General features: G+C 45.3%; 1 protein-coding gene across 3 annotated transcripts; it reads right to left on the reverse strand.

The window, feature by feature from the left end:
- Positions 1 to 4231: 4231 nt before the first annotated feature.
- si:dkey-121a11.3 (uncharacterized protein KIAA1614) lies at positions 4232 to 24941 on the reverse strand. 3 transcript variants are annotated; one of them, XM_036554595.1, is made up of 10 exons: positions 24607 to 24941; positions 19525 to 20643; positions 18384 to 18453; positions 17325 to 17465; positions 13656 to 15091; positions 12096 to 12246; positions 11223 to 11469; positions 9743 to 9864; positions 6208 to 6383; positions 4232 to 5804 (listed from the first exon to the last, which is right to left on the reverse strand). In XM_036554595.1, the coding sequence occupies exons 2-10, from the start codon at positions 20609 to 20611 to the stop codon at positions 5611 to 5613; spliced, it is 3624 nt and encodes a 1207-aa protein (XP_036410488.1). In that variant the 5' UTR covers positions 20612 to 20643; positions 24607 to 24941; the 3' UTR covers positions 4232 to 5610. The 3 variants fall into 3 exon arrangements, with proteins under 3 accessions (XP_036410488.1, XP_036410496.1, XP_036410483.1); XM_036554603.1 differs by having other exon boundaries at positions 6208 to 6380; positions 17325 to 17468; XM_036554590.1 differs by having other exon boundaries at positions 17325 to 17468.
- Between the last annotated feature and the right edge of the window lie 949 nt (positions 24942 to 25890).

A 25890-nucleotide genomic window follows, 5' to 3' on the forward strand; every position in this document is an offset into this window, starting at 1 on the left:
GCGGGGTCAAGAGTTCTTGTGAAAAACAAATAAAAAAATCAGAAAGACTCATTTCATCAAGATGTCTGCCTGCCTTAATTCTGTGCCCGTTTGTCAGCGTCACGGATTGGGAGAGCAGAAGACACATTAAGATGTAAAAAGGATGCATGAAGAAGGAGGTATAGCCAGGGTTCGTAAGCGGAGAGGCAGAGGATGTGGCTGCAGGAGAACCCAGGTGTGAAGCGACAGCGTTAGGACACCCAATATTGACCCACTTAGTCACCGGGGACCAAAGGTCTTTTGGTCAGGAACAGTGAGCAGTCCAAGACCCCGGCTGTTTGACAGGTGGCTCTCTCCCCACCTACCCCCACCCCCACCACCCCAGCTTGTAGGTGATTATTTGTCTGCACCTGTGTCCTCCGGTCAGGCATGACTGAGCGCGTGTCTGATTGTCAGAGGATTATTAATTTTCATCTACTGTCCTTTGTTGCCTGTTTGTATTTTGTAGGATTGTTAAGACAATATTTTATATCAGGACTTCAGATTATCTTCTACAGTCAATATATTATTAATATATTAATTATCAATAAACTAAAGCTCAAATCAATTGTATCAGTATAAGACAAATATGAACAAAGTACCTGTCAGAGCTTAGAATGTCAGATTGGTAATGTAGTGGCTTCGGGTCCTTTCTGAAGACTGTGACTGATCCAGTGCCATCATTTACATCATGATAACAAGACTTGAGCTTCACTCTAACGTGGGTGACGGACCTCCCCCTCCCCCACAGCACAGGAGAGATAGGTCTGATAGGGAGATTTTAGGGAAGTGGGTGTGGTGTGTCTGAGCGCAAGGGCGAGGGTGGGCTCATTACTGAAGGATGTGTTCTATCGGGGGGGGGGGGGGGGGGGGGGGGGGGGGGCAGCTCCGGCAGGCAGCAGGTGCAGGCTGCAGGTTTCCAGCTCGGCCTTTTTATCCACAAAGAGAAAGAGAGAAAGGACAGCTGAGCACACGCCCCCATGGGGATGAGGGTGCGGGGCCGGGACAAGCTGCCTCAGACAGCTGGGTTCATTAGCATTGCAATGCAGGGCCCGAGCACGTATGGAAAAGGGGAAGTGGTGAGATGGACAGAGAAAAGGGAAGAGAAATGCTGAGATGCATCTCCAAGCCAGCTATAGGCAGCAGTGCTGTAAACCTTGCTGACCATAAATGCATTTATAGTCAGGTGACCCCACTCCCTTACCACAGCCAAATCATTATATACCCATTAAGATCAATATAGCCTACAGCACACATCCACTCTCCTGCAAAAAATGACACCGCCACCCCCAGGGAGCCAGCTCCAAATGGACAGGAACAAGTGCAGAGGATTTCAGAAATACTATCGACAGTGCTGAACCAGAAATGATATCAGCCCGCCTTTGATCCACCCGTAATCTAAATATTCATTTGACACATACAACAAATAGTTACAATATTTTAGTATCATGAAAACTGAGTTAGAACACTTATTTCATTGCTGTCCAAAAAATGAAAACATATGCAAACCAAGAAGTGTATAAAAAGACAGCTTTCAGAGACCCCTAGAGTGGATGACACAGATGAAGTACTGGCCTGGTGTACAGCTCTGTAAAATGGTTACTTTACAATGTGAGCTATCCGTGACATGTGCTAACCAGCTAGGAGTAAGTGCTGGAGACCTTCTGGCCTATAGTATTTTATACAGGATAAATACGTCCACCTCCACTTGATGTGCCTGGGCTCCAAGCCAACCTATTATCATACCTGGGATAACGCTGTCAGCCAAGGTTAATACACTATGGAAATGCATCCTGCTTTCCTCAGGTATAGCTGACCTACCGCTAAGGTGGCTAAGTGGAAGCATTTTTCATAAAATATCATTTGCCACTCATTTGTCTGTCTTCTTCAGGTTATCCTCATACTCTGTAAAATAAACAAAATAATCCATATTCATGGAAGCAGCAATTCATTGCTTCCATCTTCATACACATCTTTTGTACAGGTATACAGTTTGATCCAGGAGAGATGGGTTATACCCCAAATCTGAACTGCCTGACTGCGCTCATGTCAGACTCCCTCCATACCCCTCAGATTAAAAAGAAAAAAACAGCTTTCCACTGTAAGCACAGCTAAGATTGTTGTTTTCAGTTTCACTTGTTCAGAAATATATGTGATCCTTCCATTATGCTAATTTTGTAAGCCGGAAGTAAAATGGCTTTCACTTTGGCTCTAATGTTACATTTTCCACAGACGTGATGCAGATGTTGATAAGTACTGCACTGCTCGTTGGTGGCCAGCCACCTCCATTTTCACACTGGATGAATTAGCAGCCTCTCACAAATGCAGATTACTGCACCTGTGTCTGTGTGGCCCCGTCTCTCACATCGCCCACATCAATTACGCACATCTGAGGAAATGGAGGCTGAGAGTGATATTGCTTTAAACACGTCCACCCTCCGCAACCGGAAACCACAGTGGAAAGTTATGATGTTCTTGGAAAAAAAAAATCAAACCAAAGGATCATCACAACCACAATGTGAAAAATAGAAAAAAATGACAGCCATTTTCTGTAATTTTCAGTTTTACTGAAAATGTTCTTAACAGCTCTGTGAGAGTGTGTGCACGTGTGTGTGTTTTGATCTATGTTGGCCCACCCCCGACTGCTGAGAGGGGAGGTTGGGGATGTGGTATCGATCATTCGCCCCTCCCCCCACGTCAGCTTTCCTTGCTGGGTTGCCAGGCCACCTGAGACCCTGGGGCCCTTCACACATCTGTCACCTCCTCTCCTCTCACTCGTCTCTGCTGTGTCCTTCCATACCCCCCCCCCCCCCCCATACATTTTCCTCTCCTTAAAGGGACAGAGGCCATGTACACCAGCCCAGCCGATCCATTCCCCTGACCTGTTTTCAGGTTCAAAGTGGCAATGAAATTCCATGGATGCTTAGAGGAGCAGCAATTCAAATGGTCTTTTTTTTGATTGAGCAGCCCACCACCTACTCTCAGTAAATGTGTGATCTGTAGGACGTGGATATTCTGTGTCAGACCCCACACAACGGTTGTGAAGCAATACTGTGCAGATGCAGGAAGTATCCACTGTTGCCATCTCAATAGTCAGGAGCTTTAGGACAAAGCAAACCACTGTAATCAAACCTAGCAGACACAACCGCATGTTCAAATCTTTTATTTGACTTGTACCGTCAATATAAATAAAAATAACAAAATGAATGGATTGAATGAATGATTGAGTGACCAGGAGATCTATTTTTTTTTTTTACTTTCTTGTATACTTAAATACTGATGTCATGACAGGTGTGAAATGGCACCCTCATTACCAAAGCCTGGATGGTCACTCTCATTCACTTGCTGGTTTTATTATGTCATAAATACTGAAATGTAAAAACAGCACACTATACATTTCCAAATCTGTGTATTTCAAATCACCATGTAAACTATTTTGTTTTTACCTATTTGTCTCCTGATACTATTTAAAGTCTTAAACTATAGCTTTAAATGTTCGATAGATTATAGCAGTGTAACAGTTTGGCATTCATTCTTACTGTTGCATGTGTTCTGTCCGTGTTCTGTCTTTGAGGTAAATAAGTCATGAACAGCAATTAAAATAATGCAGCTCTGCCATTTTTGCCTTAAAGGTCAAATACAGACAGGCGGGACAGCGGAATACAAGCAGAGTGACATCATCAGAGGTCAGCAAAGAGCAAGAGACAAACTGGTAAGAGCTGATGACAGAAAAGCGAGGGATTTCTAATTTTGCCTCCAAAAAGATTACTTTCCTGATCCCCTTGGAACTTGATCCAGTTTACCAGACTGCATATTTATAAATATAGATATAAACTTAATGTTTTCTGCACAGACTCCAGAGGCAAGTAGCCCTGGAAAGACCCATATTTTGATCCACAAACAGTAGAAAAAAAAAACATTTGATTCTGATGAGACTACATTCTTCAGGGCTCTCAACTTGTAAACATTTACTGTTTTAATTCCATAAATTTATGATCCTCCTTTAAGATTATAAAAATTGCATGAGCACAATAGGCGTAATCTTTGATCAGAATGCTATGCATTTACAGATAGCTTTGTTTCATGGAACATTAATGACTGGTACATGTAGCTGCATTTTTACTCCAATTTTACTTTGAAAAACCATGTGGGAAACAGTAAACACTCAATGAGGGAATGTTCTGTTCATTTTTAAACAAAGGGGCATGAAAATGTTTTTTATAACAAATACATCAATTAGTGGTAATCTATGCTGTGCTAAAACTAACTCTGAAGGAAAAAACTAACTGAAGGAAAATAAAATCCTTGAGTCTTCTAATACATTAGAACGATACATTTGAATATATTTCCAATGGTCTGTCATACGCCAATAAAAACCTGCCATTGTACGTGTATAAATCCAATCCCTTGTGAGAACTCCTCTGGCATCCTTTTTTTTTTTAAACCACCATGCAGTTGTACTCTTCAGGACAGCTGAACAAACTCCCGGTCCTTTGCCAGCTTATGCAGAGTGTAAAAAGACTTATTTCAACTTAAATATGTCAGTGGCTGAAAGAATGAGCAGTGAGGCCTGTAGCTGGGCTACATGGACAGCGTTACACATCTCATTTCATTGCATGAAAAAAGTTCTGGCTTCATCTGCTGTCTATAATCCACTGTAGCATTTTATCATCTTACAGGTTTAGCGAATATCCCAGATTTAGTTTGAGATGAGTTGAAGATTGGACTTTACAAAGCTGGTTAAGTAAAAATGAAGAACATCTCCTCCAGGATCTCCTCATTTGCATCCTTCCTACTGTGTAGACTGATGTGGATGTTTTTTTTTTGTGTTAATATAAATTTAGTAAAACCATTTCATTTCAAATAGTTTGTTCTGAGAGGTTTGTGTAAATCATGTTTAGTTTGTTCCACATTTGTGCCATTACAATTCTGTTCATTACTGTTCCTACATTTTAATTCCTTTTTTTCACTGCTGTAGCCATTTGGTAATCATGGTTTCCACTGTAAGAAGAAGCTTTTATTGCACAGAGCAGATCCTAGTAAATCTGTATAGAGTCTTAACAGAAGAAACAATCTATATGAGGTATGAGGCCAGCTATGATGCCTAGAGAATGACTGTAGACAAGTCTTGTGCTGTTTGAGGATAGGCAATGGCACTGGAAACTCAGTGTAGTGTTGATTAGGAGTCTTTCAGAACACATCTTTTATGCACTACTGGTCGCATTTCAAGCTCTGATGTAAAACAATGCGTTAGGGTTGACATTTTTGAATTTGAATTCTAACTTATAATGTGACCAGTTCCCTTCTGACACACATATAAATGCAGCACTCTCCGCAAGGAATCCTGCTGTGGCTCAGAGCTGAAGGAAGAAAGAGGAAAGAAGCGTTTCTCATCTGCTGGTTTGTTCTCTCTGTCCTTGTGAGAGGCTCCGTAAACGACCAAGTGAAGTTGTGGTTTTAACAGGGTGCGGGAGTCTTCCTATTGCACACTACGATTCGGCGACTGTGGTGGCTGCACCCGTGAATTCCGCCCGTCGTTTGTCCCCCTGGTCACACTCTGCTCACTGCTCTGCACGTTGGTGGCGGTCTCGCTTAACGCAGCGCCCGGCGGTGTCTGAGCACACGGATGGACGCGGTGCAGTCCTGCGTCATGAGCCGGGTCACTTGGTCCAGGGTCAGGCCAGCGACCTTTTCGCCGTTCACCTCCAGGATCTCGTCCCCGATCCCCAGGAGCCCCGCGTACAGCTTCTGTGTGCTTCTGTCTCCCATCTCCTCCACATACACGCCTGCAATGCAGAGAGCAGCGGGAGCAGTTACGCATCACGCGGTGAAAACGCTACTGCAGAGCTCCACCTCATCTGTGCAAGTTAATACCAAAGGACAGAAGCAAGAGCAAGCTGGGTGGCGGTGCAGCATGGTGGTAAGTAGCAGGCGTTGAAACCAAAACTTTGCTGGTTCTATTGGCACTGGCACTGCTGCTGTACCCTTGGGCAAGGTGCCCCAGTAAATATCCAGCTGTATGAACGGATAACATACAAAAACTGTAACCTATGTAAGTCACTCTGGATAAGAGTGTCTGCTAATGTAATGTAAAAGAGCAAATGATTGGGTCTCCTCATTAAACATAATAATGCTTAAGAGACCTGGTAAAATCAAGGGATTTAGTCACGTTCCTGCATTTTCTCATACCTGAGTCTGGTCGACCTTTACCCCGGGAAATAAGGAACCCAAAGGGCCCATTGGGGGGCCTCCTGAGCTCCAGCAGTAGAGTCCCATCGGGGAAGGCCTGGGCAACTCGCCCCACAGAGCGCACTGCGCTAGGGCTGCTCACATCCTCCACACTCAGAGCCCTCTGGAGACCCCTGCTGGAGAAACAAGGAGAGGGTCACAGGGTCAGGATCAAAAATATGGTCACAAATCCACTTCGAGAAAGACAAAAGAGATATGTTCAACAATACGTAGACAGAATTATAGAGACAATATTAGACAGATATATACTGAACTGAGGGAAAACATGACCATAATAAACACACTGATATTTACAAGTATATTGATTAGGCATCTACAAATTTTCTCAAATTTATTTGCACAGAGTTTAAATCACGTAATAATGATGTATGTGTATTTGCAAAAATAAATAACTGAAATGTTAAAGTACATGTTTGCATTTTTAGAAAAAATATATTGTCAGAATAAAGAAGTGGGTAAACAGTAGCTCTAAAAAGCTGGAAACAGACAGTAGTGTGGCATAGTGATAAAGAGCAGGGCTCATAACCAAAAGCTTGCTGCTTCAATTCCCCACTGGGGCAGTACTACTGTACCCTTGAGCAAGGTATTGAATTGTGTCTGTAAATACCCAGCTGTATGAATGGATAACATGTAAAACTTGTAACCTGTGTAGGTCACTCTGGATAAGAGTGTCTCCTAAATAACAGTAATGTAATGTAAACAAAATCTAAGTGAGGCACAGAGGGGAAAGAGGTAAACTGATAATGCCCAAATCAGTACCTTACAAGACATTGTGTCTCCCCACCCACGCCCCTCTCCCTCTTGTGAGACTGAGTGCAAGCCATTTATAGACCGTCCTTGTCATGTCACTATCAGGTTTCTCAGTGGCTCTCGAGGAATGTGATGTAAGCCTCGCATGTGGAATCAAGAGTGTGTGGAATTTCCTCTTTGGACTCCTTGACTGTTTCAGCTCTCATGTCACTGCTGGTAGAGGCACCCTTGCTTGTGAACCGTCAACCTCATACGCTTAGTGTAGAGTGTCAACACACGGTTACTGAAGCCATCTTTCCACCCCGTGACGCCAGGGCCGCCTCGTCGTTCGGCTCCTTTCTTTGGAGTGGCGGCACATTCTATTTTTATCTTCCAGGCGGCTGCAAACGCCCCCGTGGATGGTGTGAATGGAAAATATTATAGTGTTGCGCAACGCACCAGCTGTCTACACATACAGGGAATACCTGAGCTGCTGCCAAAATCCCGCCCCCTGCTGCCCATTTGACAGCTTATGATTGAGGATACACTTCATTCATAAACGCCGCATTGGAGGTGATAATGTCACACAAGTCAGACATTAAGAACATTACGAACAACAGTAGCAATCATTTTTATAATGTTGGCAAAATTCTAATCTTAATACACCTATTTTAAAATAAATACCCAATGGCTGAGAACATCTCCTTAAAATATTTTCCCCTGTGGTTCTAATTTAGTGATCTCCCACAGTGTGGAGTTGGTAGGAATTATGTGTTCATTTCATATTGTGGCATTTCAATCGATCACACCTCCGCAGATGTTATTTGAAAGATTCATTTTGTGGTTTCATTTTGTGGAGCTGTCTTAAGAGCAGCTCAATGAAGGGACATTTCTTTGAGATGAGCGAGTCTCTCACATTACATTCCTTTTCCTGGCATTCCACCCTAGACTAGACCTTCAGAGAGGAGAATCCTGCTGTGCCAACATTCAGGAATGTGAGGTTCTGACTCCGGTGGGCCTGCTTCGGTTTAGAAAAGAACTCTACCCATTTGTCTTCAGCTACTTTTGTTGCAAAATCACTTCTGTGAGGCTGATAGCTTCTACGCTCCTAGACACATTATCATTTCAGTGTATCGCTGCCAGATTATCTTTTCTACTTTCATCTCCCCAAACAATGAAAGGCATCCAGTTTCCCTTTCACTTGATCTCATTTCCCTTGCTAGCTTTACCAGTTTGCCTGTTTGGTTTTATTCCACACAAACAAAAAAATCCTCCTCTTGTACCAGCAAATGTAGGTATTGACTCTTGTAATTCCCTGTTGAGTTCCAACTGTGTACTGATGGCACAACTAAGGTGGAATGATCAGCCACCTGCCTGGAGACTTACATGGTTATTGCACATTGCTTGCTTATATTTGAAATGAATGCTTTTCCCTAAATGTTACGCTAAACGTGCTATATGTGTTAACATGAGTTTGCAGACTGAAATTTGGTAACGGTCTTCTCTTCTTACAGTATGACCCATTGCAGCATAGCTGATATACCACACATGGCGTCTGGCTCCACCTTAAGCATCAAGTTCTTAAATTTAACACGGCCACTGCTGGGCAGGTGATACACAGAGTCATTGGAAAACTACCTAAACAAACACACTATCATGATACAATATTAACAAACATATCACTAATTGCTAACAGCCCAAGTTCATGGTCTGTGACTCATCCAGCTTGCAAGATGGGAGCACCTCCTCCCGGTGTCTAATTACAGCAGCTGGCCCAGACTCTGGTTCAGCTCAGACTCCAGGCCTTCCAGGATCTCCTGGGTTCACATAGGACAGGCAGCAGAAATCAAGCTGTCTGCTGCTCCCTGATGTTATTTGAAAAAGGATATGGGAAAGCACCCTTTTTAATTTGGCACACTATAGTCATGTTGGGGAGGCAGTGTGGCATACTGGTAAGGAACAGGACTTGTAACCAAAAGGTTGTCGTTTGATTCGCTGCTGGGGCACTGCTGTTTTACCCTTATGCAAGATACTTATCCCAGAATTGCCTCAGTAAATACCCAGCTGTATAAATGGGTAAAACTGCAACCTATGTAAGTCACTCTGGATAAGAGCATCTGCTAAATGACAAAAATGTAATGTAATACTGTTTAAAATCAAAGCTACAGACATTTACTTATCAGAAGACCCTCCACAAAACCCTCTCTGCCCCCAGAAAAGTAAAGGCTAACAGCTCCAGCCCTACTCCCAGCCATTCCAAATTTAGTAGTTAAGTATTTATGAAATATAACATATTTACCCTGTAAGTGCGGCTAACAGTTATGATGGATATCATAAAAAGAAAAGGATAGAAAGGTAAATTCTAACAGATGAATGACAGGGTAATTATTTAGTCTGCTTTAGTGCACAATTCACTCTGCATGTTTTTGAATGGAAAAGTCTTATTGGACAGCACAGGGGAGGTATTGGCTTTGCTTTGCAGGCTGCTGGATGACCCTTCTGCAATGGTATCTAATAGTGGAGGAAAAACAAACACAAGTGATTTTTTTTGGATGACTCATGAGTGACTGATGCTTTCTGGTAGATACACAAAGAGGTATTTCACAGACCCTGATCATCACTGATTTGAAACAGCACCAACAGGCGACCTTGTCTGACAATGGGTCTTTAAGCCCAGCTCAGGGCTCATCGTGACCTCAAGTGGCCCAGAGTCCTTTTTAACAGTGCATGCTGTTACATTGTGTACCTCTGTGCTGGGCTGCAGGGCTGCTCTCCTGGCATGTACGCGCTGGACCGGTCTCCCTTCCTCTTGGGGACCTGCAGGCTCTGCACTGACGACGCCTTCCGCAGCTGCGCAAATGGAGACCCCTGGTGGTGAATAAAAATGACAATGCAGAAATCAGACCTCAGGTCGTTCCCAAATGTTCCAGCTCCCCCAACCTAAAGATCAAATGCAATTTCTTCATCTTCCATAATGGAGAGGCAACCTAATATGTGGTGCTTGGTTTTTCACTTTTTAAACCACTTTAGGAGTCGCTAATTATGCATTTAAGCTTGACACCATCAGAACCACTGAAACCACTCATGAGAGCAGGGCTAGGTGTGTGCACTCCTCCAATTCATACACACCCTCACTGTGACTATTTTCTACACTACAAATCCCACAGTGCCAAAGGAGGCAAATGCTGTCAGAGGTTAAGCACATCCTCCTGACCCTATATGAGCGCTCCGTAGGTGGGTCCCAGGGTGCCCAGAGATGAGCCACTTGGCTCACCTAATCACCCCTATCCCCAATGGAACAAAGGAAGCTTTTTTCCAACAATGTGGGCTCCCGGACACAGTACCCACTGAACCCGGCATTTGAAACAAGTGCTGTTACTGTCTGCCCAGTAACCTAATATGTATTTCAACAAAGAACAAAACACTTTTAATACATGTCAAAGTGAATAATCTATTCCTGATGCCTGGCAGCAGCATGCCAAGGACAATCCATAATTCTCTTGCATTCAGTCTCATAGGAAGAATGGAGGCTGCCAGTATGTATATACTACTGCTGCAGTAGTGCTGATCTCACCACAGTCTACTTTGTGTTCCAGTTTCCTCTGTTCCGTACCTCACATTTGCTTTGCTTGGACCCTGTTTACTTAATATCCTTCTGTCTAGCAATAAAACCTCAACATTTTTTTAACAATATAACAAGTGCTTTGAATTTCCTCAGCTATTTATGTTTGCAAATACATACACATCAATATTATATGATGTACACCCCATAAGTATACAGTAGTAGTCAAAAGTTTGGATGTACCTACTCATATAAAGGTTTTCTTTACATTCACTATTTTTCACATTTTAGAATTGTAGTAAAGACATCAAACCTATGACATAACACAAAATTATGCCATAACTAAAAAGTGTTAAACAAATCAAAACTGTCATATTTTAGATTCTTCAAAGCAGCCAAAAAAAATATTTTAAAATTAAAAATTTTTGGAAAGAAATTCATACATGGGCATCAACTTCACCATTTATGTTTATTATATATTCTAAGAAAACAATTTCAAGCATTTAAACATTTAAACAAGATCTTTAGATCAAAATGCCTTTGGATACAAATTTCCTATTATCTTAATCAGGTGTGTCTTTTTGACTGGTACTGCACATCTGGGAAAATATTTGCCGAATCAATATAAGGAATAAGTAAACTGCACATTTTTGGAGGTTGTTACCATGCGTAGTGACTGCAGCGAAGGGGCCTTCTTCAGCTGGCCACAGTGCCGGTGTGTGGGGCTGGGGGAGGCTGAGCCATGCTTGGGGGAGAAGCTGAGCTGCTCCATGCTGCTGGAGCGGCCTTGGGTCTGCTTTCCCACGCTGTTGAGTCCGATGGCAGAGAAGAAGCGGCGCAGTGACAGCTTAGGCCTGCCCTCCCGCTGGTCTATGCCCTCAAACACCACTCTTTTGTGAGATTCCGGGCCACTGGGCAAGGGAACACAGCACAAGTCCAGGATATAGAATGAAGCATGCACTTGCAGTTTACGGCCAGCTGAGGGCAGTGTTGAGTTAGAATTGGAAGTACGCGGGAGTGGCAGGGAGTCTGTGCTGGTGTCTTGGGAAAATACTTTTGTTTAATAGCAGCGTGTTGATTTCCAAACCACCACTGTTAGGCATCCTGCTTCTCAGAAACCACAGAATGAAATCAGAAATATTTCTGGTGAGCCAGCAAATGGATATTGACCTTGATTGATCTGAAAACCATGGGGAAAAACGGGGTGGGGCTTGAATAGTGTTATCCTCACAGTCATTGGTGTGGGAGTGTTGTTAGCCTGGTCTGGAACTATTTCTCATTCAACTTGAATGGATACACTTCTGTTCTGTTGTGCTGGAAGTTGCTCTGGATAAGAGCGTCTGCTAAATGAATGTAATGTAATGTAATGACAGATCCAGTCTGCTGTATATTAGGGCTAGAAAACACTGCAAAGCGAATAACCAACCTACTACAAGGTTTTTCATTTGTTATAATTCCCTGTTGAGACTCGTCTTCATTACTGCTGCTGGTACGAGTGATTTGGCCAGTGAGCGAGAGGTGCAGTGTGGGTACTCACTGTCCGGGCTCAGGGCTGTCCTCCCTCAGGTGCTCAGCCCTCAGAGGACCCCTGATTCGGCCGTCACCCACGCAGCGAGGGGCAGGGACCGAGCACGCGCTGACCGGGTCATGGCACAGCTCTCCGTTGACCTGGTGGTACTGACCCACAGCTGAGGAGAGGGGAGGAGACAGATAAATGCTTGAGAGTTTGCGGCTTAACAACGTTCTACCTGCGGATACAAATTAAGCTTATGTAAGTGTGAAAGAAAAGGGGAAAGTGAGGTGTGTGCGTGTGTGTCTGTATGTGTTTGTGTGTGTGTGTGTGTGAGAGAGAGAGCAAGAGAGAAAGCACATACAGTTTAATCTGTTTATCTATTTGTAAGAAAAAAAAAAACACTCAAGTGATTGTGTCTGTTCTTTGTTTGTGCCTTGTTTATGCTAGAGATGGAGGGAGGAGAATGGTACGCCGGGAGCCACCAGAGGATTCACAGCCCTAATTAACCAGAAAGTCCCAATGAAATCATCAGGCCTCTCTGGGCTCGTCACAACGGCGACTGAGAGGATCTGCTGACAGACACTTCTCTCGTGAGCGTGACCACGTCATGCCACCCCCACAGAGACAGTGACAGAGCTGACACCTCACTGACTCATTCAGCCTGTCCCACCGCTGCTGCCTCCAGCTAAAGCACAAACCCATTCACTGCCTTTCATCTGTGCTGAGCCTGCTCCGGTCCAATAACGCTTACACGCAACAGGCATGGTTCGAGGGCACCGACAACCAGATACACATGGTACAAACTACACTCCAACATAACATCTTTGCTTCACCGCAGATGGGTGTAAATTTCTGTTTCTGATACTGCAAAAGAACTTCACTGCCAGCAATGTGATCAAATTTTAATTTGTATTCATGGATTCCAACACCCAGTACAAGGACACAAGAGGAGAGTGAAACCCTGTGTCTGATCTCTAACGTTACAAGAGAAACCTCAGAGTTCAACACGACTATTTTGGTCTTCACCGCTTCAGTAACTCCACACTTTCAGCTTAGTGGAATTACTCTTGAAAAAGGATTAAATCAGGAGATTCACAACTCTAACCCCAGTGGTCAACAGGTCAAAGCTGGCCAACCTTCGCATTAAAAACTGCAGTCCCAAGCCTTCCAGCTACAGGTGAGAGAGGAGGTAAATAAGACAGAGAACACATAAGGTCTCTGGTCTGATTTGGTACCACAAAGCCTCTAGTGTAGATCTCCCTAAAACTCCAGATTCAAAGCATGTCTGAGAGAACATCGGTGCAAATGGACATTTCATGCTCTTTCTCTGTAAAGATCATTTTGGAAGTTATTACTGACGTAGTTATGTCAGCATAATTCAACATAATATTATGCTTAATTACATATTATATTGAATGACATATTATTATATAACATCATTGTACATTATATAGAATTATACATTGAATTATACTGACGTAATTATGTCATTATAATTCAATATAATATAATTCAGTGAAGGTGAGGTGATTGTGTGCGTTGTGCAGAGCTGGTGTGCACATGCATGTGTCTGTTCTTGCAGACCTGGCTCCGTGGATGCAGCGTCCCAGGGGTCCCCGGCTGCGTGGTCAACCGCTCGGGCCGCAGAGTACTTGAGGGAGGAGGGCCTGATGCATGGGGCGGGGCAAATGCCGGTGGACAGCCCCGGGGGGCAGGGCTTCATCAGGGAGGGGCTGTCCTCGTTGTAGCTCAGAACGGCGCACAGCTGCTCCTCCAGGCACTGCCGCAGGGCGTCTGAGTCGCCGGGCGGCTCCAGAGCCCCGCCGCTGGGCTCCAGGATGCACGGGTCCTCCAGGGTGTCCAGGTGTATGAGGCGGTACTGCGGGGAGGGCATCAGCTTCACCACCCGCTGGCCGCTGGGCCGGTTCTTGGACCCGGACTTCAGAGCAGATTTCTTGGGCAGAGGGTTGGAGGAACCGGGGGGAGCGTCCTTGATTTGGCGATGGCTTGAAGGTTCGACTAGAGGGGGTGCCGGAGTTCCGTCTCTGGGTGGGGAAGTTGGCCGGTGGCCCGACTGTTCTGTGGCGTAAGGGTTGGGCGGCAGAACCTCTCCCCCCTGAGACGAGCCCAGCTCCGCCCCGTTAGGCTCCGGCCTGCAGTGTGAAGTCTCTTGTAGCGATGACACACCATGGTAACCACTGCCTGCCACTGTCCGTGCGTATGGACTAAGCCCCACCTCTTGCCTCCCATCCCCCTTCCTACTCTTCCTTTTTAGCTTCCCTAAAGTCGATGCTCTCTCACCTGAACTACTGTTCTCCGTTTCCCCAGCCAAGCCACAATGAGCTACACTGGAGTCTAGGTCTTCAGCAGGAACGACCTCCCCAATGTAGGTCTCCTTGATTCTTTCTGTGCGCACTGTGCGGCTGGGATGGGCGGGGGTGACCCAGCAGGGAATCAGCTTCCCTTGAGACTCCCAGTCGGCCGAAGCCGTCTGAGGGGCCTGACAGTTTGCGTTGGAGTTGAGGTGGGGGGCGTTGCCGCCCTCCAGGAAAGTCCCACAGGAGTTGCACTTCCTGCTTACCGCTTCTTGTCCTGTGGCCTTGTGGCTCCCGCCGTTAGCCACGCTGCATTCCTGGGTCCTTCTGGTCTTCTTGCTCCACTGGGGGGCCCCATCCGGAGCGCGTCCTGCCTCCCCCACCGTGCCCGCCGCGCCCGTCTCGCCCTCCTTCTTGCCGTTGACGTAGGCCGAGAGGCTCGGCTTGGACACCAGGACGCCCTGCGTCCTCTCCCCCGCCCGCCGCCGCTGCCTCAGCCGCTCCAGGTAGCGCACCTCCGCGTCCTTCTCCGACTCGTCCTCGAAGCGCACGCGCGTGGGTGACTGGCCGTGACGGCGGCGGGGCCCGCAGACAGAGTCGCCACTCGACGAGTCGCTCAGGTTGCCGGACGCGGCGGCCGCGCCCTCCTTGCCCGCGAGAGGGGCCTTGCGCAGCGGCGCCGCAGCAGCCCTGGACAGCACCTCCCTGTGACAGACAAACACAAGCACCGGCAGAGGTTACAACAGGGCTCCTCGTCTCGTCCCACGGACACGGAGGGCTGGGTTAAGGCCGCGGAATTCTTCGCTCCGCTGCAGGCTGGCTCCTGCCTACCCAAGGCCTCTGCATTCCTCACATGCTCTTTTTCTGCTCGGGGGAAGGGACATAATTAGACAAGCAGACTTCTCCAAATCCTCAATTCCACTGCATCCCTGCTGTGGCAAGTGATCTGAAAGTAATTTTTGGCTCCTCGGGACAATTAAGTCAATAATCCAAACATAAATTACATTGCATTATATACAGTAAATATAAATAAATTTCATATAATATAAACAAATAAAATAACTTTGCAGTTTTGTCAGATATCACACAGACATTTAATAATCAAATGCAACAACAGGTATTTATATATCGATAGGAAATATTTTAACCATCAAGAAGAGATGTATATGATTATTTTAAATGTCTAACAATACAGCTAGGTCTAATGAAATTATTCCCTTAAAAAATCTATATTCACATATAATACTAAACCATGAATGGATTCATAGCTAAAAGTACAGTTGAAGAGGTGGGTAGCTTTTCTATGACACTCCAGATAAATCACTTCACATTCATCTAATGTATAAATATTACTTAACATGAATTTTAATTAATTAATTTACTTAATTGTAGTTTAGCCACTAGTACAACAATTTTGCAGACAAAGAACAGTGACTGTAGACAAAAAAAGGATGCAACGACTGTTCTGGTATATAGCATCAGACGAAGCAGCTCTGGAGATATGACTGTAATGAGGAACATGAAGCGGTTGTGTAAATACAGGGTTAAATGCGGAGGAAGCATGGTAGCGCTGAGGAAGCTCCTGCTAATATGCCTCAGCCCCCACACACACCCACACTACACACACCCACACCCACACCCACACATATATATTACACAAAAAAAGAACCTCATTGTGTTGTTGAATTCAATATGGGTATTTTAACTGACGTTACACATGTAATATATACTCACATTTTATATGTTACTATATAACAAACACAAAGAAAATTACCACAAAGAAAAGCAGGTCATGTGCAGATTTTGAGAATGATAGTTCTTATCATAGCTAGGATGATTATTTAATTGTATTCAAATTCAGTTGGGTGGGGAACTCAAATATCCCTTTAGAATAACCATAATCTTCACTAAACTTCATCACATGAAGATACAGCTGGCTCAGGAGAATATCCTTTCTGCACTGCCCTGAATCTGCAAGAGGCACTAATCAAAGGCCGGAGATGATATTGTGATTGTGAACAACGCCGTTGCGTATTTGTTGCATAATTCCGGCTTGCTTGCATAATGCCCACCGCAGAAATAGAACGGGCATCATAGCCTCCAGAGCGGCCTCATTGTCTCCATTGGTCCCAATTGATTGGCTATGACCTAGCACAGTGAGGAACGGAAAACACACAAAGTCCTTGTATATTCAACAATAAGAATGTAATTCATTAATATAAACTTTTCTGCTCTTTACATCAATACCACCATTCCTATTACTAGAGTCATCTGTGCATTAAAATTTCTGCAATCAAAATAAAGGACCCAGGAACATTCAGAATATCAGAGTGACGGACGTCCAACATGATTCAATTGAAATGGAAATGGTAACACCTGAATAGTAAGACAGAAAATGCACAAACACAAACATGCTTCATATGTATGAGAGCACGCAGCACCTGTTGCAGATGAACGCTGCCACTAAAGAAAAAAAGAGCCCCCCCCAACAATGGAGCTACTGCTCTTCAGCTCCCTCTGCTCCTTTCCATTGTTAAAATACAAAATGGCTTTGAAGTAACCACTCGGAAACCCCCCAAACTGAGCCTGCGCCTGCTTCAGCCCGTCTTCACACCACGCGCAACAATGACCCTTTCACGGCACTTCAGCTCCGACCGAGTTGAACAAGCCCAACACGAAACAGCTATCACACACACAAGGGATTCACAAGCCCTGCACTCCTGCAGAAATGAGCTGAACAAGAGGCGACACAGACTGCTGAACTGAGATTGATGGAAGCAGCTGAGAATTTTGTTGTTTTCAATGGGGTTAGGGTTGGCGAGGGCGGGCCAGGTGTCGGGTGGCCCTAAGCTCTCTCAGTAAACAACAGATCGGCCCGGCGCTCAAACAGAGAGCCAGGCGGAGGGCAGCACAAACAGACGGTGCGGAGGTAACTTACGGGTTGTCCCTCTGGACGGGCAGGATGGTGTGGTCGGCTTTGAGAGGGTAGGACCGGGCCTTCATGCGCGCTCTCTCCAGTAGACGCTTGGCCTGCTCGTGTCGCGGACTCAGAGGCAGGTCCTCGCTGAACACAAAGGCCCTGCTGCCCAGACCGGGGGGGAGAGAGAGGAAGAGAGGCACACGTCAGCGTGTGTCCAGGATTAGGCAGAGCAGGCCGTCACCACTAATTAGGCTGACGGAGCTGAGTGTGTGAGTGTGTGTGTGTGTGTGTGTGTGTGTGTGTGTGCGTGTGCGCGTGTGCGCACACCAGCATGCATGTGTGTATACGTGGTTCCGAAATGTTTTGTGCCTGTTAATGAATTTTTCTGATGTTTTTATTAGTTGTTTTTTTTCATTCCAAAATCCTCATTTCAGTTATTTTTAAAATTTGTGTTCATGTTCCTTCAAATTCCATAGTGAAAACATTTTTTTCACTTTTCTAAATCTACAATTCCTCAGCAGAGGTCAATTCCTCTTTCCCAGAATTGTTATTCCAAGCCTCTTTTCCAGTAAACCCTAGCGAATATTGTCACCATTGGTCACAACAGACAACTGAAAACGCTCCCCTTGGCCACATTAGTATACTGGTTGCACATTTGTACAATACAATGAAATGCTTCATTCAGACATTCACCGGAAGATGGAGTTGGTTTGGCAGTTTCAATGCTGAATATTATTAAGCCATCTTATGCAATGATACTGAGGAGGAGGGGCATGAGCAGTGAGTGACATAATCTTAATCTTGTGCTGATGAGCACTGGGTTAAGGAAGCAGCTGCTCTGCCCACAATGTCTTCTCTCACAGTTCTAATGTCTCAAATATGCAGAGCTGTGACACTTCAACAGCACTGATTGAGCAAAAAGCACTCATATCAATAACTACAGAGGGAAAAAGTGTGTATTGAATTTATAAATGACTGGCACAGGAAAGGATAATTCCAGGAAACTCCTTAGCGCTGGGGCTTGATGTGTATGGCAGGTATGACTTCAACAAGATGTGTCAGGGCTGGTAGCCATACCTTTGACTGTGTTCACTGTCTTGGAGAGATATCCCAGAATCCCAGTCACTGTCATTCAGGGAAGTCAAGCCTTTAGAGAAACCACCACAGCATTAGCTACAGCAATGCTTTTTTTCCGTCACTCTTACTTTGAATAAGATGCAATTGAGAACATCATGGCTCATGCTATTATTTTCCATCTGCAGTTGTACATAAAATAATATATACGGTGAAAATGTGTGTAGTAGACTTCTGGAAATAAATGTGCCAATCGGGCTTGTATAGAAATGGTCTCCAAAGCACCACAGATTTTAATGAATGCATTATCTCCTCTGAGTAAAGTGCACGAGAAGCAGAACTCTTTGACCTCCAGATCCCCCAGCTTAAAATACCAGCAGAAGGCACCGTGGTCACTGTTACGTAACACCTGCAGGCAAAGAACATCTCAGCTTTTGAAGTGTTCGGTTGTATCAAAATGTTAGTAGGCTCACGTTCAGTTGTCCTCTTTTTCTATTAATAGCACAGTTTATTTATCACGTAGATCTCAGGGTATTGGGATGACTGGAACATCTGTTCACATGGGTGTTGGACCTACAGGCAGAGAGGAACTGCTGTTCAGGGGACCAAGGCCCAACTGGAAAGCATTCGCTGAACATCTGGCAGGCTGTTCTGGGTACCACAACTCTGCTTTTTGTTCTCTATTTCTGGCCATATTTTCATCCTTCAGTCTTGCTGCTTTGAATATCTGGATAGATGACCTCCAGTTTCATTCTATCTTTTTCTTCCGTCCCTGCATGCATTCATCTTCCCATCTTAAATTCGTGCCATCATCCTCACACCTTAAACTGTTCCCTTGAAATTCTTATTTTTTACCACATAAGATCCTGTATGTTTAGGACATAAAGAGAAGCCTAGGCGCTGTGATGGTCGGGAACGTGATCAGGCTCATTCGGTGATATTTCCCCCAAAGAGGAAATCAGAGCCATTTTCCCTACACCTGTCTTAGAGATCAGACCCACTCTGCCACCTAACATCCCTTATATCACAGGATTTAGGAGATTATTGTTTAAACCCAGAGTCTCTAACCATTGTGGTAATCCTAATAGTTTTATACATCACAGCTGGGTTGGAGTGAATAGAGAGGAAGCACTCATCACTGTACCTCTGCCGTTGCACTCCGGTGTGTCCTGCTGCTCACTGCCCAGGCCCGGGGGGCCCTCTGGGTCTTTGCCCTTGGGTTTGCTGAGCATCTGCTTGAGGATGCCGCGGTTCATCTCCACCCTCTCGGCCAGGGAGAGGGAGCTCCCGCTGCTGCACACGCTCTCCCAGCTGTCGGCCCTCCACAGCCCCCCCAGCGGGGCCACCAGCCCCGTCTCGCTCTGCACGCACCTGCGCAGGTGGCTCTCCAGGCTGTCCGACCTCTGCAGCTCCCTGCGCACCCCCTGCCCTCCCGCCAGCCAGGCTCTCTTCGGAATCCCTGTCGCCAGCATCATCCCGCTGGCCATCCTGTCACCCGCCACCGGGGCATCCCCATTCAGAGGCAGGGTCTCGGGCCGGGTCGCTTTCCAAAAGGACTTAGGGGGAACCCAGGGTTTGGAGGGTGGCTCCTCCTGAAGGATGGTGCTGCAGTCAGACAGGTTTTCCAGGCTGGCCCCTTCTCCCAGCTCGCGGGACAGGGCCGCCAGGCCTGTGATGGGGCCTAGCTCACACCCGTCGCCCCCCAACACCTCCACCTGCACCTCCTGCTCTCCCGACAGCGGGTGGTTTGACAGGTAAGAGTGCACCTGGACGTGGGGCTCCATCTCCTCATCACTGCTGCTGGACTGCCATTTCGCTGTGACCGCAGATGCCAGGACAGAGGCCGACACTCTCTTTATGACTGTGGCCTGGCCGGACCCCCTCACCAGCACCACCGGGCTCTGGGTGGGCACCTGCCCGGCCGGCCCCCTGTCGTCCCTCTCCCTCCCTGCAGCCCTGCGCTCTGACAGGGCCTTCACTTTGGACTGCAGGGCTGACACGGCAGAGCCCGGGAGGCAGTGCTGCTGCGGCTGGCCGCCGGCGCAGGGCGAGCCGGGGGAGCAGGAGGAGGGGGTGCTGAGCTCCAGGCTGGGGTCGGGGCTGGGGCTGCGTAGCTGCTGCTCATCGGTCACGTGCAGGGTGGTCTCCGGCCTCCTGCCCAGCTGCAACTCAGCCCTTTCCAGAACGTCGGGCAAAGGGTCAGATCCCTCTGCTACTGCTACTTCCTCCATGGCAGGTTCAGGCTGTCCGTGGAGCGGCGCGTCTGCAGGAGGCATAAGGAGGGTGGGGACACGAATGGAAATGTTTTCATATCTGACTATTATTGGCTTCTGTGAGTCCATTCAGGAATTTTTACCAAAGGCGTTTTCATTTCATTTTATTTCAGTTCCAAAAGTTAATACAGCCAGACCCTGATCTGTATTTTAGCCGCTCTTGGCGGGAGCTGAGTTTCCTTTAATAATCCAGTCGGCAGCAGTGTGGTGGAAAGTCCCCAAGTGAAGGCGGTGATGCAGAGATAAGCACTGAGGAAAGTGTAGCCAGTACTTCTATATGTGGAAGGCACGTCAGGACATTCGTTGTGAGGGACTAGGCCTCACTGTCTTGTTACCTGGTAACTCAGACACTTAGCACTGCTTGGCAGCTGATTACCATGGCTACCTTCCCAGCTATTCCCCCTGCAGCTGACAGCAGTTTGTCACCATGACAACATTTCACAATGGCCAGGAGCTGTAGCATCTTTCATATGTTCTGAGGCCCTCTCTTGCATACAACCAAAAAATACTGTCTTACAAGTTCAGAAGTCCCATTTGAAATACTATCCCCCATTTTTAATCCAGTTTTTTTTTAGTACTTTGACTTATGCTGCTGTTTAATTTTCAACTTCAAACAGGTTTCTTACTAAAGCAGATTTTGTATTTTCCTAAAGTTTGAATGAATTTTATTATACATATATATCAAGAAATCCCATGAAATTGGGCAACTTTGGGTGAACACACACTTGCAGATGCCCATGGGAGCAAATATCAGTCACCAGCAACGCAACGCAAGGGCTATCTATAAAATATCTTTGGTTCAAGCCAGATTGCTAAGCAGTTTGTTAACAATATTAGTACAGACATTACTAGAGTCAAAACTAATAAATTGGCAAGAAAAAAACTTATTTCTTATTAGATTTGAACAATTTACCATGACTTCAAGGATTGTGGGATATTTTTCAAATAAATTGTCGTTGTATGGATAGACACATAATACACATAAGGTAATATAAATGAAATATAAATATCATGACGCTAAAGCCTTTCTAAGACTAGGGAAAAGCCAGCCTGGAGATAATCCACTCTGTGACTGGAATCTTTAAGTATAATTTCTTTTTCTCTAGTCACTTCCCAACTCCTGTCTGCTGTCTGCTGTCACCTTTCATCCCCATCTGGATCAGTGCTGTTAAAAATTGCTGTGTGTTTTTTGTTTTTTGTTATCGTCTTTACTTTGGCACTCATTGCTCTGTTTTTGAATTCGGATCTTGTTAGTTGCCCTATACCCTGTAGTTGTTAAAATTAGCTAGTACTGTGTCCTCAAACAGACTTTGCTCTCAGCTGAGAACTACTGTTTCATTGTGGAACTGTATACATCCTGTCCCCGTACTGTCGCTATACTTACTTAGGCACTTTTGTACATCGCTTTGGATAAAAGCGTCTGCGAAATAAATAAATGTAAATGTAAATGTGAACAGCATAGGGGACCTGTGTAGGTGAAAGCCATTCTTGAAAGGACACAGCATTTTATCATCATGCATTTGATGTTTTCATCCCTGGCTCTTCTGCCTTTAGCTAGCTATATCTGACTACTGTCCTTGGAAGATACAAAAATAGCCATCATTTTTCTGATGATATGGTTTTTTTTATATATATATAAAATCCTAATCCTTACAACACACTGTATGCTGCCCCTGAAGTGGTCGGGCCGCCCTTCTCTTTGTTGCAACTATGGTTTCCCCATACAGAACCTCTCACCTCACACTAATGGGGCTTCACACATTTCTCTTATCTTTGAGCTGTTCATACCAGGGACTCCCTTTCCCAATGGGGGGTGGGGGATGTCTTGTTAACTGTGATATGCAAACGTAAATCCACAGGAGATCTGTTAGCATTTTTAGCCAAACTGAATTAAGGTCAAATGTACAAACATGAAAAATGTTCCACATAACTTTTGGACATAAAAGTCACAAATAACTGGGTTCAGATGTGAAAATAACATTCAAGCAACAGCGAGTAACTGGCAGAAAGAATTTCCTCCTGCCATAAAAGTGTGAAAAAGGCTTTTGCAGACTTTTCAGAGTCATTTTCACACTTGTGAAACTGGCTGAGTTGCTCTGAAACTGAAACGTGCATAGACAACTCTCAGCACTATGTTCCCAAGGAAACTAATTGTTTGTGTGTGTGTTCCATTTTTTTCCATAAAAAGCTAACTAATCAGATGAGCCCTTAGAAGGAAGGAAATGGAATTGGAGCTCTATTGAGGCTATATGTAAACAGTGAGCAGCATCCCAGCGGACAAACAGGCAATGTGTCGGGATCGGCCCATACTGCAGCAGCGTGTAACGGAGGTGCCATGTCCATTTATTTGCCATTTCTTCCCAGGACATATTAGGCTTAAAATGTATTGTCAACGGGAAGCAAACTGAAGTGAAGGGAGTTACTTGGAGGAAGACTCTTACACACATGATTGATTCCTTAGAGAGGCAAATCTAATTTAATTAGTCTCAGTTTAATGAGCGTTTGCTTCTCCTGCACCCAGAATTCCCGCAGGTAACGTTCACAGGCCCCAGACACTACCGTTAATCAGCAAGTACTCATGAATCAACACATCACAAAAGCAGAAGGGCCAGTCTTCACCACATTTTTGGTGGACATCTACATAACACACAGAAACACACACACACACACACACACACATACACAGATTAGGCTATAGGGTAGAAGTCTGGTCTTTAATAGTCAATACCCTTTTCTTAGACAAAAGCAATCCTACCAAGTTAATCTGTCCCAGTCACTGAAGTAATGCCAAACTACATACTGCCGCGAAACAACGCCAGTCATGAAGTAACCAAAGCCTGCGGCATAATGTGTAACTAGACATTTCATTTCAACGCACTGCAAAGGGAGACGCTGACTTTGAAAAACGGAGAAAACCGAGAGTAGCTGTGGGTATTTTCAGTTGCTCTGTCTTGCCACGCTCACAGCAAAGGCCAAGCAGAGAGACTCTGCGCCCAGCTGTCTTATTACATTTCACAGAGCAACAGAAAACTCCAGCACACCAGACTCTCTCTGAGTGGGTCAGAAGGAGAAGGGAGAAAGACAAAAATTGGAGGGAGGAGGGAGAGAGAGTAAAAGAGAAACCTATGAACAGTGTATACGTACAGACAAAAGAACGAGTTAGTAAAAAATTAAAGGAGGAAAAATGTAATTAATTCAACACACAAAGTGCTTATAATAGCCTGAATGTGAAACTCTGACAATTAAAAAAATTATAATAGCCTGAGCTCCCAGGAATGTCTAATTAAGAGTTTTAGAGACAGCTGGTCAGACCAGTCTCTGAATCTCTGCCTTTCTCTCCCTTCACAGCGAGTTGCGTTCACCTTGTCTACCGCTTGGCCTCTCTGCCGTGTTCTTTCATTTTAACCGCAAGCCAGCCAGAAATACATGCGGGTTTCCGAACTCCTCAGAGTGACTGGGCAATGTATGCTGTGTTCATGTTTGTCCTTTTGCATAGCCTTGCACTACATAACCATAGGCCTGCCTGATGCCTTCAGCCACTGACCCTCAATGTAAATGTCAATGTGTAAAACTATGGATGAGGGAAACAATGGCTGGTGAGCGACTGAAATAACACCAAACTGAGACTCAGTCTCCTGTGATTCATCAGAATTCCTGCTTCTATCAGAAATTATTTCCACCAAATGTAAAAGAAAAGATTTCAGAAGAGAACCTCCAGAATTACTACACTACTATTTTGTTTTCCACTCAACTACTGGACTATGTCGTCAAATGCTTTGACCACATTTTTATCAAACAGTTCAATCAAATAGTCTCTTAATCTGGTTGACATGGCACAAAACTAACATGCACTGAGATCAGAATTTTTCTGTTAAAAAATCAACAACTGTGGCTGCCTTAAAGATACACACAAACAAAAGAGATGTAAGAGATGGCAGAGGTCTGTGTCTTACCTTTCTCTCCCCATCGAGGAACGTGCTCTGAAATTGTGCTGTTCCTGCCCTGTGCTCATAGGCTTCTAGCTGCTGGAAACCCATCAGGAATTTTGTAGCTGTTCAGCCGAAAGTAGAGTACAAAAACAACCCACTTTTTTCTTACTGCTGTGCCCTGGATTCTGAGGCAGTCCACCCCTTTGCTTCTTTCTCTGCTCCAGCTGTGCTGGGACAGTTCATGTGTCAGGGTAGTCTATGCTGCGCACTCTCTTCTCTCTTAAAGTACACAAACCTTGGCTTCACACCAGCTATCCCGTCCTTCGCAGCGACTGCCAGTCCTCCTCCTCCCTCCCCCCCTTCTGAAAAACATCTACACCCGACAGTCGGCAGAAGCTGACTGTAAAAGGTGATCCACATGTGTAGAATCTCAGTGTTGCCCTGGGAGACAGTCACGGCCGACCACAATGGGGATTGGCTGCCCCAAACTTTCAGACAGAGTGCAAGCACAGGACTATTGGTGGAGGGGCTGAAGCTGACCGTCCCTTGTGGGAGGAGACTCGTAACTCTACCCTTGAATTTGAGAGGAAAAAAAAGCAGAGAAGGAATCCTTAAATGCAGAACGCAGAGGAAGTGCTCAAATCTCCAAGCACATATTCCAGCTGCCCAGGAATTTCCTTTGTTTATTGTGGATTTTAACATGGCTGATTCAATACATTTTGCTCTTTTATGACTAGATATAAAAATGGCTTTCATTCATTTAACAAAATGAAAATCTCAAATTCCAATTAAAGTGGTAGATTTGAGTAACTCTTAAGTCAGATCTCTTGTGTTTGTCTTTTGGGAGGGGTGTGCTATACATGCCTGGAGCTATTCAAGGCCAATTTTGAAGCAGAGCCATGGTTAATATGAAACAATGTGCTGGAAACGACATTCTCCGCAGCCAAGGATGCACAACTGAATTTCTCAAGCCAGAAAACTGAAGCATCTCTTACAGATTCCCACATCCCTTGAATAAAATGTCGTCTTTTCCGAAAATGTACAGCAAACTAAAATCTCGATCCGGACGTTTTAGCAGTGTTAGCACCAGGCCACAGCAGGCTGAAATGATTATGCTTAGATGCTTGATTGGCCTCTTCCGACATTGTGAGAGTCAAGAAATTCCTACTTGCTCTTTCACTCTTTTTAACAAAAACACTATTGTGTATTCATGAGCAGCCCCACCACCAAGACCACCTCCAGGGCCTCGACTCTGCCTCACCAGCATACGCTGCCTTCATTTCCGTCACCAAGTTAGGAAACTGTGCA

Source organism: Megalops cyprinoides, chromosome 2 (genome assembly GCF_013368585.1).
Source record: "Megalops cyprinoides isolate fMegCyp1 chromosome 2, fMegCyp1.pri, whole genome shotgun sequence".
NCBI lineage: Eukaryota > Metazoa > Chordata > Actinopteri > Elopiformes > Megalopidae > Megalops > Megalops cyprinoides.

Excerpts from the sequence above, each read along its gene's own strand:
- si:dkey-121a11.3 (XM_036554590.1), bottom strand. The coding sequence starts at position 20,611 with ATGGAGGAAGTAGCAGTAGCAGAGGGATCTGACCCTTTGCCCGACGTT. Across the intron at positions 18,454-19,524 it reads ACCGGAGTGCAACGGCAGAG|GCTTGACTTCCCTGAATGAC; the intron begins GTACAGTGATGA and ends GTTTCTCTAAAG. Across the intron at positions 11,470-12,095 it reads GACAGCCCTGAGCCCGGACA|TGGCCCGGAATCTCACAAAA; the intron begins GTGAGTACCCAC and ends TCCCTTGCCCAG.